Consider the following 14,012-nt stretch of genomic DNA (forward strand, 5'->3'; position numbering starts at 1 on the left):
CCAACAAGATGGCCCCCAATGATACCACTTCCTGGTATTCACACCTCCTGTAGTCCCAACCCACATGTACCATTGTTGGTCTGAGTGACCAATAGAATACAGCAGAAGAGTTGGTATGCTACTTCTGAGATTAGGTTGTAATCTCAGCTTCTCTCTTGGTCTCTCTCTTTCTCTCATGAGCAGCCCCCTATGGGAGGCCCATGTGGTGTGGAACTGAACTTCCTGCCAACAGCCAATGGCCTTGGAAGCAGATTCTCTAACCCCAGTCAAACCTTCAGATGGCAGCAGCCAGGGCAACAGCTGGACTGCAGCCTCCTGGGAGACCCTGAGCCAGAACCACCCAGCTAAGCTACACCCAGATTCCTGAGCCTTAAAAACTGCTTTAGGCTTTGGAGTCAGATGGACCTGGTTTGTGTCCTAGCTGACCACCTACTAGCTGTGATAGTGTGTCGCATCCAGTGCAACACAGGCAGTGGGGGAACGAGAAGGGGCGGCGTTAGGTTAAATTTTTAAGAAAGAAAGAAACAGAGACTTAATGCAGTTACATCACAGAGGGCCAAGGGTCTCACAGTCTTTGAAGGACTGGAGCCCCGAATCGGGCCGTTCGGTGGCTTTTATTGATCATACAAGGAAGTAACACTGTTTTTTCCATGGTGTGTGAGTCTCATACATCATACAAGAAAAATGATTTAAACCAATCACCCTTGCCTGCAAACTCCAAAACAGAAAGTCCCATGATGGCTTCATAATGATGGTATGTGCCTCCTTAGGGATAGGTTTCTCAAATAGAAACTTAATTATAGGGTAAAGAAGGAGAGCTGATGTTATCATCTCATTGACTCGTTTCCTTAGCAGGTCATGCGAAGGAATTTAGCCACATAGGCAGAAGATCTCCTTAGCTGGGGGAAGGTCGGGGTTGTGGCCACCTCTGTTGACCCTGTGAATTCTCCTGGTGGTCCCCACACAGTTCCGCCTGGCTTGGGTTGTTTCTCACACAGAAATCTTACCTGTCATTGGCTGGCAAACCATCTTTTGGGGGCCAAACAAAGAAGCATGAAGCATAAGCACAAAGGTGAAACAAGGTCCCAGAAAGGCACAGTCTCACAGACTCTTCTTTCTTTAAGGAAAGGCGCGGCAGGGGTGGAGGGGACAGTCGGCTAGGCTGTTGCGTGACAACAATAGTGCAGACCTCTAGCTCTTCATCTGTAAAATGAGAGGAAATAATAGCATGTGCTCACACCTTTAAACGTGATAACGTATGCAAAATTCAAGATTAACTGCTAGCCAATTCTTTATATTGGCAGAGGCAGAAAGTTTCCTTGGAGTAGATGTCTTTGTTCTGAGAAGTTGATTGCCCTGCTTAATAATGCAGATGTGGTGAGTGTTGGTACATATTATTATTATTATGTCTTTCCTGAGGCACAGGGAAAAGTGCCTCTCCCCTTGGTATGCACAATTTTTATGCAGATCAAGGGGTTTTCTGGGAAGGAAAAGGCTGAGATCCCCTAACTTTTGGTTTCTGACATTTGCAATTAAGGAAACCTGTTTTGGAGGTCCAGGCTGACATTGACGATGATCCATCAGCACAGAAGAATACGAAAAGCCCCAGGAGGGAGCCTACCATGAGGAGAAGGGGCACCAGCTGGTTCAGCATTGGGGTTTGGGCGGGAGGCTTCACTTGGTGCAGCATGCACCTGAGGCTGGAAGCCCCTCTGAATCCAGCACATCTGGACTACTGCGTGTTTGAGAACAAGAGCTGAGCATGTGAGAGTGGACAAAGAGAACCATGACCTTGGGGCTCACGTATGGAGACTAACCATGGCATGGCAGGGGTCTAGACCTGCAGCCGCAGCATTGTAGGAGTGGGCAGTAGATCCAGGCCCATCAAATTATGCAGCACCGATCACCTGGCAATGACCAAAGACAAGGTCTGCTCAGAATTTTAATTCTTCTCTTCCTACACGGTCTTTGAAAACAGGAATCCTTTGGACTGAGCATTGCTCAGAAGTTCTTGGACAATTTGGGATAGAGATAGGGTCCAGCATGTGTGAGAGATAATGGACTTCGCTATTAAGGCAGGTGTGGTCTCGAGCCATTAGCTGGGCTAATAAAAGACATGATTTAATTTGTATTTTCAGTTTGGTGCAATAGATTGTATGAGTTGGGTAAAGTAACTGATGCAATAACAAACAACTCCCAGACCTCAAATGGCTTAATACCGACATCACAGTTCAATGTGGCTGGCACCATTCAAAGGACCTAAGCTGTTACAGGTTCCACCATGTTTAACCCAAACTCCTCACGGTCATCCAGAGTGTCACCATTCAGCTGGCAGGTGAGGTGGAGAAAGTGGAAGACAATGTGTAGGAGGTTTTTATGGGCCAGGTTTGGAAGTGACACATTACTTTTACCCACATTCTATTGGTAGGGAAACAGCATTTCACTGTGTACCCAGGGAGAAGAGGAGAGTTATGGATACTGGCGAGCACTGGTGTTCTATGCCACACTGGTCAGGTTGTTGGATAAAGTGCTTAGCATAGTACCTGGCACACAGTAGGGATTCCACAAATGGTGGTATCCTCCTCCCTTCCAGAGCCACCTGCCTGGGGCAGGAGTAGACAGGAAAGAAATGGCCTCTATTTTCATGCATTGGCATGGTGACTGAGCTGCCTGTAAATATCTTGTTTTATGAATCTAATAGGCATATTGGGAGCTGCTGTGTCTTGGTTTTGGTCCACAGTATAGTTACAGGAGGACTCTGGGACTATGAGCTCTGGTTCCTCAGCAACTTGTACATTAAGTTGGGATGAATTCTCAGAGCCTCCAATCATGCCTTTAATTACTTACCTGGAGCTCCTGGGAATTTCAAGGAGGTGAAAGAAATTCTGCATCAGTGCTGAAGAACCCCCAAGGGATGACACTAATTTGCTCCTTTGCAAACTTTTCCTAACTTTTTGCCTCCGCTCCTTTGGGTATAATTAGTTTCCAAAGGCTGACATTGTGCCATCGCCTGGATGTGGGCCACAGGAAGTGGAGGACTCACTGATCCTGGAACTCACAGAACACAGAGCTAATGGGCTCTCTTTCTTCCCTTGGTGATCATTGTAGCAGCAGAGAACTTTTTCTACTAAACGCGAAGAGGCCAATGTCTGAGTTGTGGAGGGTTAAGTGGAAACAACTGAGAATACAGGGATTCGATAAAGTTATTATTATTGTTATTTGACGTCTATAGTATTATGTGATGCATACTTTTTTTTTTTTTTTACTTAATAATATAGTTTGGAGCTCTTTCAATATGAGATGTACCCCTATTTGTATTAGTCAGCTTGCTCTGCCATAACAAAATACCATAGACTGGGTGGCTCAAACACCAGGAATTTATTTCTCATAGCTCTGGAAGCTAGAAGTCCAAGATCAAGCTGCTGGAGGATTTGGTACCCTGGTGAGGGTTCTCTCTCTGGCTTGCAGAGGCTGCTTTCTAGCTGTGTGCTCACATGGGAGGGAGGGGGAAAGAGAGAGAGAGAGAGAGAGAGAGAGAGAGAGAGAGAGAGAGAGAGAGAGAGAGACAGAGACAGAGACAGAGAGACAGAGACAGAGAGACAGAGAAAGAGACAGAGAGAGAGAACTCTTCTTATAAAGCTGATAATCACATCATGAGGGCCCTACCCCCACAAACTCATCTAACCCTATGCCCTCCCAAGGCCCCATCTCCAAATACCATCACACTGGGGGTTAAGGCTTCTACATGTAAATTATTTTTGGGGGACACAGTTAAGCACCATTCTTTAAAAAATTTCTATTTTTTTATTTTGTTATCTTAAAATTTCAGCTTTCTCGAGGTATAATTGATAAATGATATTGAAAGTGTACATTGTGGTGATTTGATATTCATGTACATTGGGAAAGGATTCCCCCATCTAGATAACTGACACATCCATCACCTCACAACTTCACATACAGAGAGTGCCAAAAAATGTATACACATTCTAAGAAAGGAAAAAACAGTATTAAAATTGTATTGTAATACTCAATATCTAGCAATAATAATGATTAATACAAGTCATGTGTGTACATTTTTTTGGCACACCTGGTATTTTTATCTTTTTTGTGTGAGAATATTTAAATTCTACTCTTTTAGCAAATTTCAATTATACAATACAGTTTTATCAACTATAATCACTATGTTTTACATTAGCTCTTCAGACCTTATTCATCTTATAGATGAAAGTTTGTACCTTTTACCACTCTCCCTAATTCCCCACCCCCCAGCTGCTGGCAACCACTTCTCTATTCTGTTTTTATGAGTTTGACTTTTTTTTTTTTGATTCCATATGTAAGTAAGTATTTGTGTTCATGCGTGACTTAGCATGTTTCCCTGAAAATAAGACCTAGACGGACAATCAGCTCTAATGTGTCTTTTGGAGCAAAAATTAATATAAGACCCAGTCTTATTTAATATAATATGATATGATATGATACAATATAATATAATAAGACTGGGTCTTATATTAATTTTTGCTCCAAAAGTCGCATTAGAGCTGATTGTCCAGCTAGGTCTAGTTTTCGGGGAAACTCGGCATATCATTAGCATAATGCTATCAAGGTCCTTTCATGTTTTCAAAAATGGCAGGATTCTTTTCCTTCTCATGACTGAATAATAATCCATTGTGTGCATGTCTATTTATATCTATATTTGATCTCTATATCTGTCTATATCCATGTGTCTATATATCACGTCTTTTTTATTAATTCAATGTTGGTGGATACTTAGGAGTTAGATTGTTTCTTTTTTGGAAGATTTTTGAACACTGATTCAATTGGTCTCTTCAGATTATCTATTTCTTCATGTTTCAGTCTTGGTAAGGCTGTATGTTTCTAAGGATTTATCCATTTCTCCTACATTGTCCATTTTGTGGATGTGTAACTGTTCACAGTAGTCTCTTACGATCTTTTGTGTTTTTGTATCATCAGTTGTAATATCTACTCTTTCATTTCTAATTTTATTTATTTGAGACTGCTTTTTTTTGTTTTCTTGGTAAGTCTAGCTAAAAGTTTGTCTATTTTGTTGAGTTTTTCAAATACCACCTCTTAGTTTCATTGATTTTTTCTATTGTTTTTCTTTTCCTTAATCTCTATTTCATTTATTTTTTGTTTTCTCTTTTTATTTCCTCTCTGACCCACTGATTGTTCAGTAGCATGTAGTTTAATCTCCACATATTTGTGAATTTTCCAGTTCTCTTTTTGTAATTGATTTCTAGTTTCATTGTGGTCGGAAACGATACTTGATATTATTTCATTGAGACTTGTTTTATGGCCTAACATAGGATGCAAGTCCTTGAATTACACTTTCATCGTGAATTGGCCAGTGTGTGTGTGGCTTCCTATGGCAGCAGCATGGACTGGGGGCTTGCTGCACTGTGTTGGGCAAACCTTCCCTATTTTTCAGTTGCCCTCCTGTGGCCCCAAGGTCCTCGGCCACTACTTCTGGGGCGTGCACCCTGTGCTGAAGTTGGCCTGCTCTGACACCTCCTCACCGGCGTGCTAGTCGTCACCCATGGCGGCTCCCTTTCGGGGATCAGCTTCAGGGTCCTGCGTGCCCCGGACGTGTTCATCCTGCAGTCCTCGAGGAGCCAGACCTCGGAAGGCCGGCGCAGGGCCCTCTCCACCTGCGCCCCTCACACTGCAGTGAGCCTGTGCTTCATACCCTGTTCCTTTGTCTACACGGGGCCGTGTCACCCTCCCTGCAGACAAGATAGTCACCGTGTTTCACATGGTGGTCACACCTTTCTGAAACCCCATCATTTACTCTTTTAGGAATGCAGAAGTGAAAGGTGCCGTGAGGAGACTGATGGGAGGAAAGTGAGCTGGGAAGAGCAATGGATGATTTAGGTAGGACAAATAGGAGAAACCAGGGATGGGAAAGTGGGGCCCCGCGATCTCATTCTGCCTCTACTTTTAGCTGAGCAAGTGGCCTTTGGGCCAGCACCTTCTTTCTTTAGGTTTCAGTCTCCTCATCTTTATAGGATTGGACATGATTGAAGGGATCTCTAGGATGAAGTCTAGGAAACGTCTTCTAAAGCTGCGCGCCACATTTGATAGTGACCTTGAGGCAGATTGGCTGGTTTTGAGAGAATAAAATCTTCCAGTAACCAGGGTCTCTCGGGGATTAATGATGAAGAGGGAGATGGAAGAGGAAGAGGAGGACTGCCTCAGTGAACATTGGTCATATGTCACTCAATGCTTAGAAATTCTATTGACCTGACAAAAAGGATTTGCCTAGTGAGTTCTGGGCAAGCTGCCCTAGAAGCGTTTAGCCCTCAGAACAGGTGTTTTGACTCTTGACCGAGATTCACGTGAACTCATGCTAGTATTAGACTCAGGTTTTCAATGAAATTTTAAGTGATTTGAAAGCGCTAGACAATGGTATCTACTTTATAGACACAAATTTTATTTCCCACATAACACTAACATTTTGATGTCTAAAATTTCTCGTCTTCCACACCCGTCTGTCATTTTTTCACTCCTTTTTTTTGGTTTTGTTTTGTTTTCTCTCTATTGCCGCTGATTGTCTGGCCCATTAGTTTTATCCTTGTTCAGCCTCTGGGTTTCTTGTGCTTCTCAGCCATTCCCAAGAAGTACCCGATAACCCGCTTTCTTATACCACCACCATATTGAATTCTCACTCCTCACCCATGAGCACCTCACTCCTTTCCATTCTCCATTCTGGAGCTGCCTATTGATTAAAGTACGGGTTTACCTGCTCGTGGGTCCTCACTGCTTGTCCTATGTTATTTTTATTATCATTTTTGAGTCCTACTTCATGTAGCCAGCACCCCATGCCACAAGAATGTACCCCCAGACCCTAACTCCAGTACTGACCATAACTCACAGCAGATGATTCTTTTTTCCCACATGCATCCAGATTAATCACCAGCAAGCATCTCTCGGAATTCATCATTCCCCTCTTCAAAAATCTTCAGTGACTCCCCATTGCCCTCTGAATGAATCACAGCTCCTACTTCACATGCAATTCCTTCAAGACATGGCCCTTTCTTAATGTTCTATTTTTATTTTCTGTCATACTCTGGTAGAGCTCACTGTTTTCTGAACATCCCCTTGTGACTTCCACTGAAAACATTTCCACCATTGCTACCTGTTAACGTCTCACCCACCCTCCAGTGCTCATCTCAAATGCTGCTTCTGTGATTTTCCTATGCAGATATGTCCTTTTCCATTTTTGAATTCCAAGAGCACTCAGCTAGAATCCTTTAAAGTCTTTACTACCTATATTTCAGTGTTGATTTCTCTCCTTGACCCCCAAGACTGTCACTCTCTTGAGAATATGGTCTAAATCTTACTCATATTTGTACCTTGCTCTAAATGACATATAGTATGTCATTTAGACTCAATAAATACTCAATAAATATTGGGTTGATTAAGTTTCTGAAGTCATTATTGTTATATCTTTTTTTGTTGTTGTTATTGTTGCTGTTATATCTCTATTTCATCTCAGTTATTAAATAATATACCAATGTTACACCACTTAAGAAAACACAATAAGCACTCTTGTGATATTGTTTCGCGAGATTGATATTTATAAAGAAATAAGGAGGATGTATGTGTGTGTATATTTTACTATTAACCAAGAGATTTCATGTATTTTACCTCATTTGACCCTGAAACACTCTGGTGAGGTTGGTATGAGGTCTCTGTTTTATAGATGAAGAGACTGAATCTTGAGAGGGCAGTGTCTTTTTTTAAAAAAGATTTTATTGGGGAAGGGGAACAGGACTTTATTGGGGAACAGTATGTACTTCCAGAACTTTTTTCCAAGTCAACTTGTTGTCCTTTTAGTCTTAGTTGTGGAGGGCGCAGCTCAGCTCCAGGTCCAGTTGCTGTTGCTGTTGTTAGTTGCAGGGGGTGCAGCCCACCATCCCTTGTGGGAGTCCAACCGGCAACTTTGTGGTTGAGAGACCGCGCTCCAACCAACTGAGCCATCTGGGAGCTCAGTGGCACCTCATCTCAAGGTGCCATGTTCAATCTTAGTTGCAGGGGGCGGAGCCCACCATCCCTTGGGGGACTTGAGGAGTTGAACTGGCAGCTTTGTGGTTGAGAGCCCACTGGCCCATGTGGGAATTGAACTGGCAGCCTTCGGAGTTAGAAGCACGAAACTCTAACTGCCTGAGTCACCCGGCTGGCCCGAGAGGTGAGTGTCTTGATCAAGGTCACATAGTGTTGTGCGGGGCGTCCGGTGGAGTCTCTGCTCCCGCTCCCCACACAAGAACGCAGGATATGGTGAGGCCAAAAAGGAACATCCACGGAGCCATAGGTAGGGGAGTCATACCACTATATTCTCTCTGGCAGCACTATACTCTCACTGGAGGCTGGATCCACACTGTCCGCAAACCGCCATCCACACTTGCCAGCCCAGCCGCCATCTTCTTGCTAGGCCCCATTCTTCTCTTTCTTCTCTCCCTCTCTCTGCTAGCGTAGCCACAGCAGTTATATTAGTGGCCAATGGCTCACTGGTTACAGCTGACGGCCAACTAGCCACAGCTGATGGCCATGCAATCACAGTTGGCCATTTACTACCTGAGCCAGCACCTGTCTATGTGAGGCTGAGAGCCTGGAAACTACTTTCTGGGGCTCTGCCCCCACACATAGTAACTCACAGAGCCTGAGTGCAAACCTAGGTCTGATTGCTAAGCCCCTGATTTCTCTGTGCATTCCTCTGCTTCTCTCTAAAGATCAACAGAACATAAATACATCTAAGTCTCTGAATTCTAAATCTGAGGCCTGACAATCTCCTTTTTGTCAGGTACTTCCCTCTGGAATGACTTCAAAGTAAAGGAAAAGTTTAAAAAATAGAAATAGCATGAACTGCCTTATGGGTATTCACAGGTATTCCTGGGTCCACGAAAACCTGAGATGCCAGATCTGGAATTGGAGGATAGGAAAGCAGGAAGATATGCTGCTTCAGCTCTGGCTCCTCTTTTATGTAGGTAAAACCTGGGCATGAGCTGCAAGGGATACCTAATGCATGGGATCAAAATTCAGTGTGCAGCCCAAGAAGATATATAGACATCAGATAGAGATATGGCTTCTCTTGGAAAAGTCTGAGAAGCCAGGTGTTGCAATGGAATGAATAACATAAATAGTTATCTTGGTGAATCTTCTGGAAACAACTTTCTTGTGTGTGGGTGAAAACCCACCCTGTAGAATCACACACAGTGTTAGAGCTGGCATAGTCATAGCTGTCACAGACAGGGCATCATGTCTCATGGGCCCTCGGGAAGGTGTTAACGACCCCTATTTTACACGGATTCAGCTAATACTGAGATAATGTTGGCTTACATCACAGAGTAGATAGGTAGAGTGGAGACTTGCTCTCACAACTGTTTAATTCTGGAAGGCATGTTCTTCATACCCAACACTTGCACCATCAGGGAATTGAATTCACATCTTCCTTTCAGAATAGAAAACTCTTTAACAATCTTTAGTGCACCTGAAAGTCACTTAATATTCCACGTTTTATTCAATATAAAATCAATCAAAAATGTGGGCACCGGATGTGTGTAAACTCTCCCCCCTCCCCATACTGGTTGGGCCCTGGAGCTGGGCAGAGGGAGAGCAGGAAACTGGTCCCCCACCGGCCTCCTTACCCAGAGTCTCCCAGCAGGGCCCCGCCCCTCCGCAGGTGCTATAAGAGCAGCAGGTGAGCCCTTTCAGGTGAAGGCTGGGAACCTTTGAGGGAGCTGCTTCTGCGCTGGGCCCTGGGGCGGTGAGTCTGCATGCGGGCTCTGTAAGAGCCTTTTCTCAGTTTGTTACAGCCCTTTGGGTCTCGTGGACATGAGTCCTGTTGGTTTTCAAAGCCAGATGTTTGGGGGCTTGTCTCTCAGGTGCAGGTCTTCAAAGTCGGGGTGCCTAATGTGTGAACCCTTCGCTCTTCAGGGAGAAGCGCTTGGTTTGTGAGTTCCCTGCTCATTATGGGTCCCTGCGCCGGGGTGAGGTTTATGTGGAGTGTGTTGCTTTCCTATCGGCTTGCACGTGGACTTTTTCTCGTTTTCCTCGTGTGAAGGAGTTGCTCAGGTAGTTTTCAGAGGAAATTGTTCTATAGGGAGCTGTAGCTTCAGTGTGTCCTTGAGAGGAGGGGAGTTCAGGCTGGTCCTACGTTGCCATCTTGAATCGCCTCTGATTTTTTAATGTTAAAACAACCTTGCTTTCCTGGGATAAGCCCACTTGGTCATGATATATTATCCTTTGTATACATTTGATTTAAATATGTTTTATTAAGGATTTTATTGCATCTGTGTTCATGAGTAATGTTTGTGATTTTCTTTTAGTTTTTTTTTGGTCAGAGTTTGGTGGCAGAATTATGCTGGGAAGTTTTCTGTTTTTGAAAACATTTGCGTAAATTTGGTGTTATTTATTTTTAAATATTTGATGAAACCAATGAAACCATCTTGGCTTGGAGTTTTTTGATGTCTGTAATGTTTGTAAGCTATAAATTCAATTTATTTAATAAATAGAGGGCTAGTCAGATTTCCTGTTTCATTTTTTGGGTCAATTATGTAAGTTGTATTTTTCTATAAATTTGCACTATTTACCTAAGTTGTAGAATTTGATAACTTTAGGTCAACAAGAGACATTAATATTAAAAGTTAAGGTTGATCATAATATTCACTCGTTATGTCTCATAAAAGTCTGGCTTTTGTCCAGGTTTTTTCCTCAGTTTTTGTTTTCTATGTGGTTAATTTCTGTGTTCTTTCTTATGTCCTTCCTTCTACTTTGATTGTATTTAATTTTATTTTTTTCTATTTCTTAAAGTATAAACTTAGTTCACAAATTTTAGAACTTTCTTCACTTCTGATATAAGAATTTAAAACTGTAAAGTTTCTTTAAGCAGTATTTTAGCAGCATTCCATAAATTTCACATGTATTTTCATTATTATTCAGTTAAATTGTATTCTAATTTTTTAAATGATTTTTTTGACCAATGCATTGTTTACAAATGTGTTCTTTATTTTTAAAATATTTGTTTTTTTCTTTGGTATCTTATCGTTATTGACTTCTAATTTAAGTCCATTATGAATTATGTCATTCCTTTTACATTTATGAAACTTGTTTCATGGCCTGATAGAAGGTCTATCTTGGTGAATGTGCCACGTATGCTTGAAAGAATATGTTCTTTAGTTGTAAAGTATAGGGCTTTATAAATATCAGTTAGGTTAGGGTGGTTCATATGTTGTTCAAATCTGTGTCTTTACTAATTTTTAAAATTGAATCATGCTCCCACTTGCTGGAGGGTGGTGGTGGTATTAGTGTCTCCAACTATTATTGTGGAATTGTGTATTGATTTCTTTAAACCTGAGAAAGAAAATGGTATCCCGAGATGTTAAGCCACTTGTTAAAGGTTAGGTATCTACCAGGTGGCTAAGTCGGCCTTAGTTCATGTTTTTAAGCACCATATTATGCCTCTTGTCTGTCTTACCCTCCTCACAGGTGGAAACACTTCCAAGTGCTATGTTAACATGAGGCAGTAATCAAAGCACTAGTTTAGTTCAAACTTATCCTTGCTACTTAAAAAAAAAATCAACAGCTATTTGACAGCAGCTTATTTCCCCAAATAGATGGCACAAAAGTTTATATAGTAGCTGCTTAATAACTATTGTTGAAGGAATGAGTTTGGGATGATTCAGTATAGAAATCCAAAGTCAGGATAAAAACAGTGGCTTCCTTGTCTTGTAAAGTTTGTCTGAACCACTAAGTTAATATGCCAAGGGGGTATGGCTGTCCCTATGTCCCACTCCTTTAATTGGGATGTAGTGCTCCTGGGGTCTCATTAGCAAGCCTCAAGGTACTTTTGGTAACCATGAATGTGCTCCAGCTTCCAAAGCAGAGGTGTTCACGTCTGGCAATGGCGTTGGCTGGGGTGATTCCACATGAATCTCCCCAAACCCTCTGTGCTTGAACGTCTCCTGGCCAGACTTTTTGACTTTCACCACTCACCTGAGGAGGGTAGAGCTCCCTCAGGTCAGTTCTCATGTAGTCTTGGTGTACTGGGGAATCTCTGGCTGGGATAAACCAGAACTGGCCGAGGACCCTTATAGAAAACAGATGTCCTCACTTGCTTTGCTCTCTCTCTGTCTTGTGCTCGATGCCCAGATGAAAGTCCTGCCGCACAGTATCTGAGTCTTTCTCAGGTTCCTGCCTTCAAATGCCTCATGGGAGTTGATTTTCTTTCCAGTTATTTTTAAATTCATCAAGTATTGATTATCATTAACGGTGAAATTAATTTTCGAGGCATTGTGGGGACAGAACCCCAAAAAGCAGTTTCCAGGCTCTCGGCCTCACATAGAAAGCTGCTGGCTCAGGTAGTAAATGGCCATCAACTGTGATGGGATGGCCATCAGGTGTGGCTAGTTGGCCGTCAGCTGTAACCAGTGAGCCATTGGCCACTAATATAACTGCCATGGCTACGCTAGCAGAAAATGGGGGCTATCAAGAAGATGGCGGCTGGGCTGGCAAGCACGGATTGCAGTTAGGATGGCGCTTTGCACAGTGTGGATCCAGCCTCCAGTGAGACTATAGTGCCACCAGCGAGAATATAGTGGTATGAGTCCCCTATCTATGGCTCCGTGGGTGTTCCTTTTGGGCCTAGCCATATCCTGCATTCTTATGTGGGGAGCGGGAGCAGAGATCCTGCAGCCGCCTCGCACGACAAATTGCACAGCAAGCAGGGTCCCCCACACGACAATGAGATTCTATCTGGACCCTAAAAATTGTTCATGTCCTTTACCTCAGCCTTCCCACTTGAAGGAATTGACTTAAGGAAAGTTGTCTAGAGATTTATAGAGGAAGGTCATGTACTATAGTACCAAATAGGCAGTAACATAAAAGCTCATAAATAGAGAAATGATCAAGTGAATTATGGTACTTTAAAAAAATGCACCATTAATAACATCTGTTAAAGATTATCACCTTGGGGGAAATTCTTAAATAAAGATTTAAGAGAAAAAAGCTGAATATAAAACTATGTATACCTTTCATTCAGATTTGTAAGAAATGTTGGCATAATTGAAAGGAAACAATGGAAAGAAATTCACCATAATATTAATAATTTCTAATTTCTCACTGTATTTTTCTCTACTTTCCAAAGTATCTCTAATGCATATGTATGAATTTGGATAAATTACTTAATCTCTCTGAATCTCACTTTCCTTATCTGTAAAATGGGGATAAGAATAATAAATACTTGATAGTTACTGAGCACCGACTAAGTGCCAGGCAGTGTGCTAGCTGCATGAGCGCACAGTCACACACTGCATAACAGTGTTTCAGTCGATGACGAATTGCATATATGACACTGGTCACATAAGATTATAATGGAGCTGAAAAATTCTTATCAGCTAGTGGCATTGTAGCCATTCTAACATTAGTGTAACATATTACTCATTTTTGTGGTGATTCTGGTGTCATCAAACCTACTGTGCTGCCAGTCTTATAAAAGTATAGCACATAGAATTATGTACAATACATAATACTTGGTAATGATAATAAATGAGTGTGTTACTGATTTATGTATTTATTATCCTTTTTATTGCTATTTTAGAGTGTACTCTTTCTACTTATAAAAAGAAAGTTTGCTATAGAACAGTCTGCCGCTGGCAGCAGCCTCATACGTCTCATGTTCACTGCTCCCTGGATGGCATCATTTTCTCTTGCTCTTGACTTGATCTCATGTTATTTTGTCCAGTAACATGCTGTACAAGCTTATAGCCTAAGCAGTAGGCTCTACCACGTAGCCCAGGTGTCTAGGTTTGTATGATCGCACTCTGTATGTCCGTGCAATGATGGGATCGCCTAATGATGCCTTCCTCAGAACGTACCCCATCATTAAGTGATGCATGGCTGTGCTCTTACATGATCCCACCACAGCCATCCTAGACGATATGGATTATTAGCGCCATCTGAATATGAGGAAACTGAGTTTCTGAGAGGTCAAGTTAGTT

The 14,012-nt window shown here is 42.4% G+C and overlaps 1 protein-coding gene across 1 annotated transcript; it reads left to right on the forward strand.

Annotated features, from left to right (window-relative positions):
* Positions 1-2,057: 2,057 nt before the first annotated feature.
* On the forward strand, positions 2,058-5,863 carry LOC109453662 (olfactory receptor 4X1). Its single transcript, XM_019743540.2, is given in 4 exon segments — positions 2,058-2,079; positions 5,325-5,525; positions 5,528-5,729; positions 5,731-5,863. Coding segments are annotated over 4 exon segments (558 nt in total).
* Positions 5,864-14,012: the final 8,149 nt, after the last annotated feature.

This window comes from Rhinolophus sinicus, linkage group LG06 (genome assembly GCF_036562045.2).
Source record: "Rhinolophus sinicus isolate RSC01 linkage group LG06, ASM3656204v1, whole genome shotgun sequence".
NCBI lineage: Eukaryota > Metazoa > Chordata > Mammalia > Chiroptera > Rhinolophidae > Rhinolophus > Rhinolophus sinicus.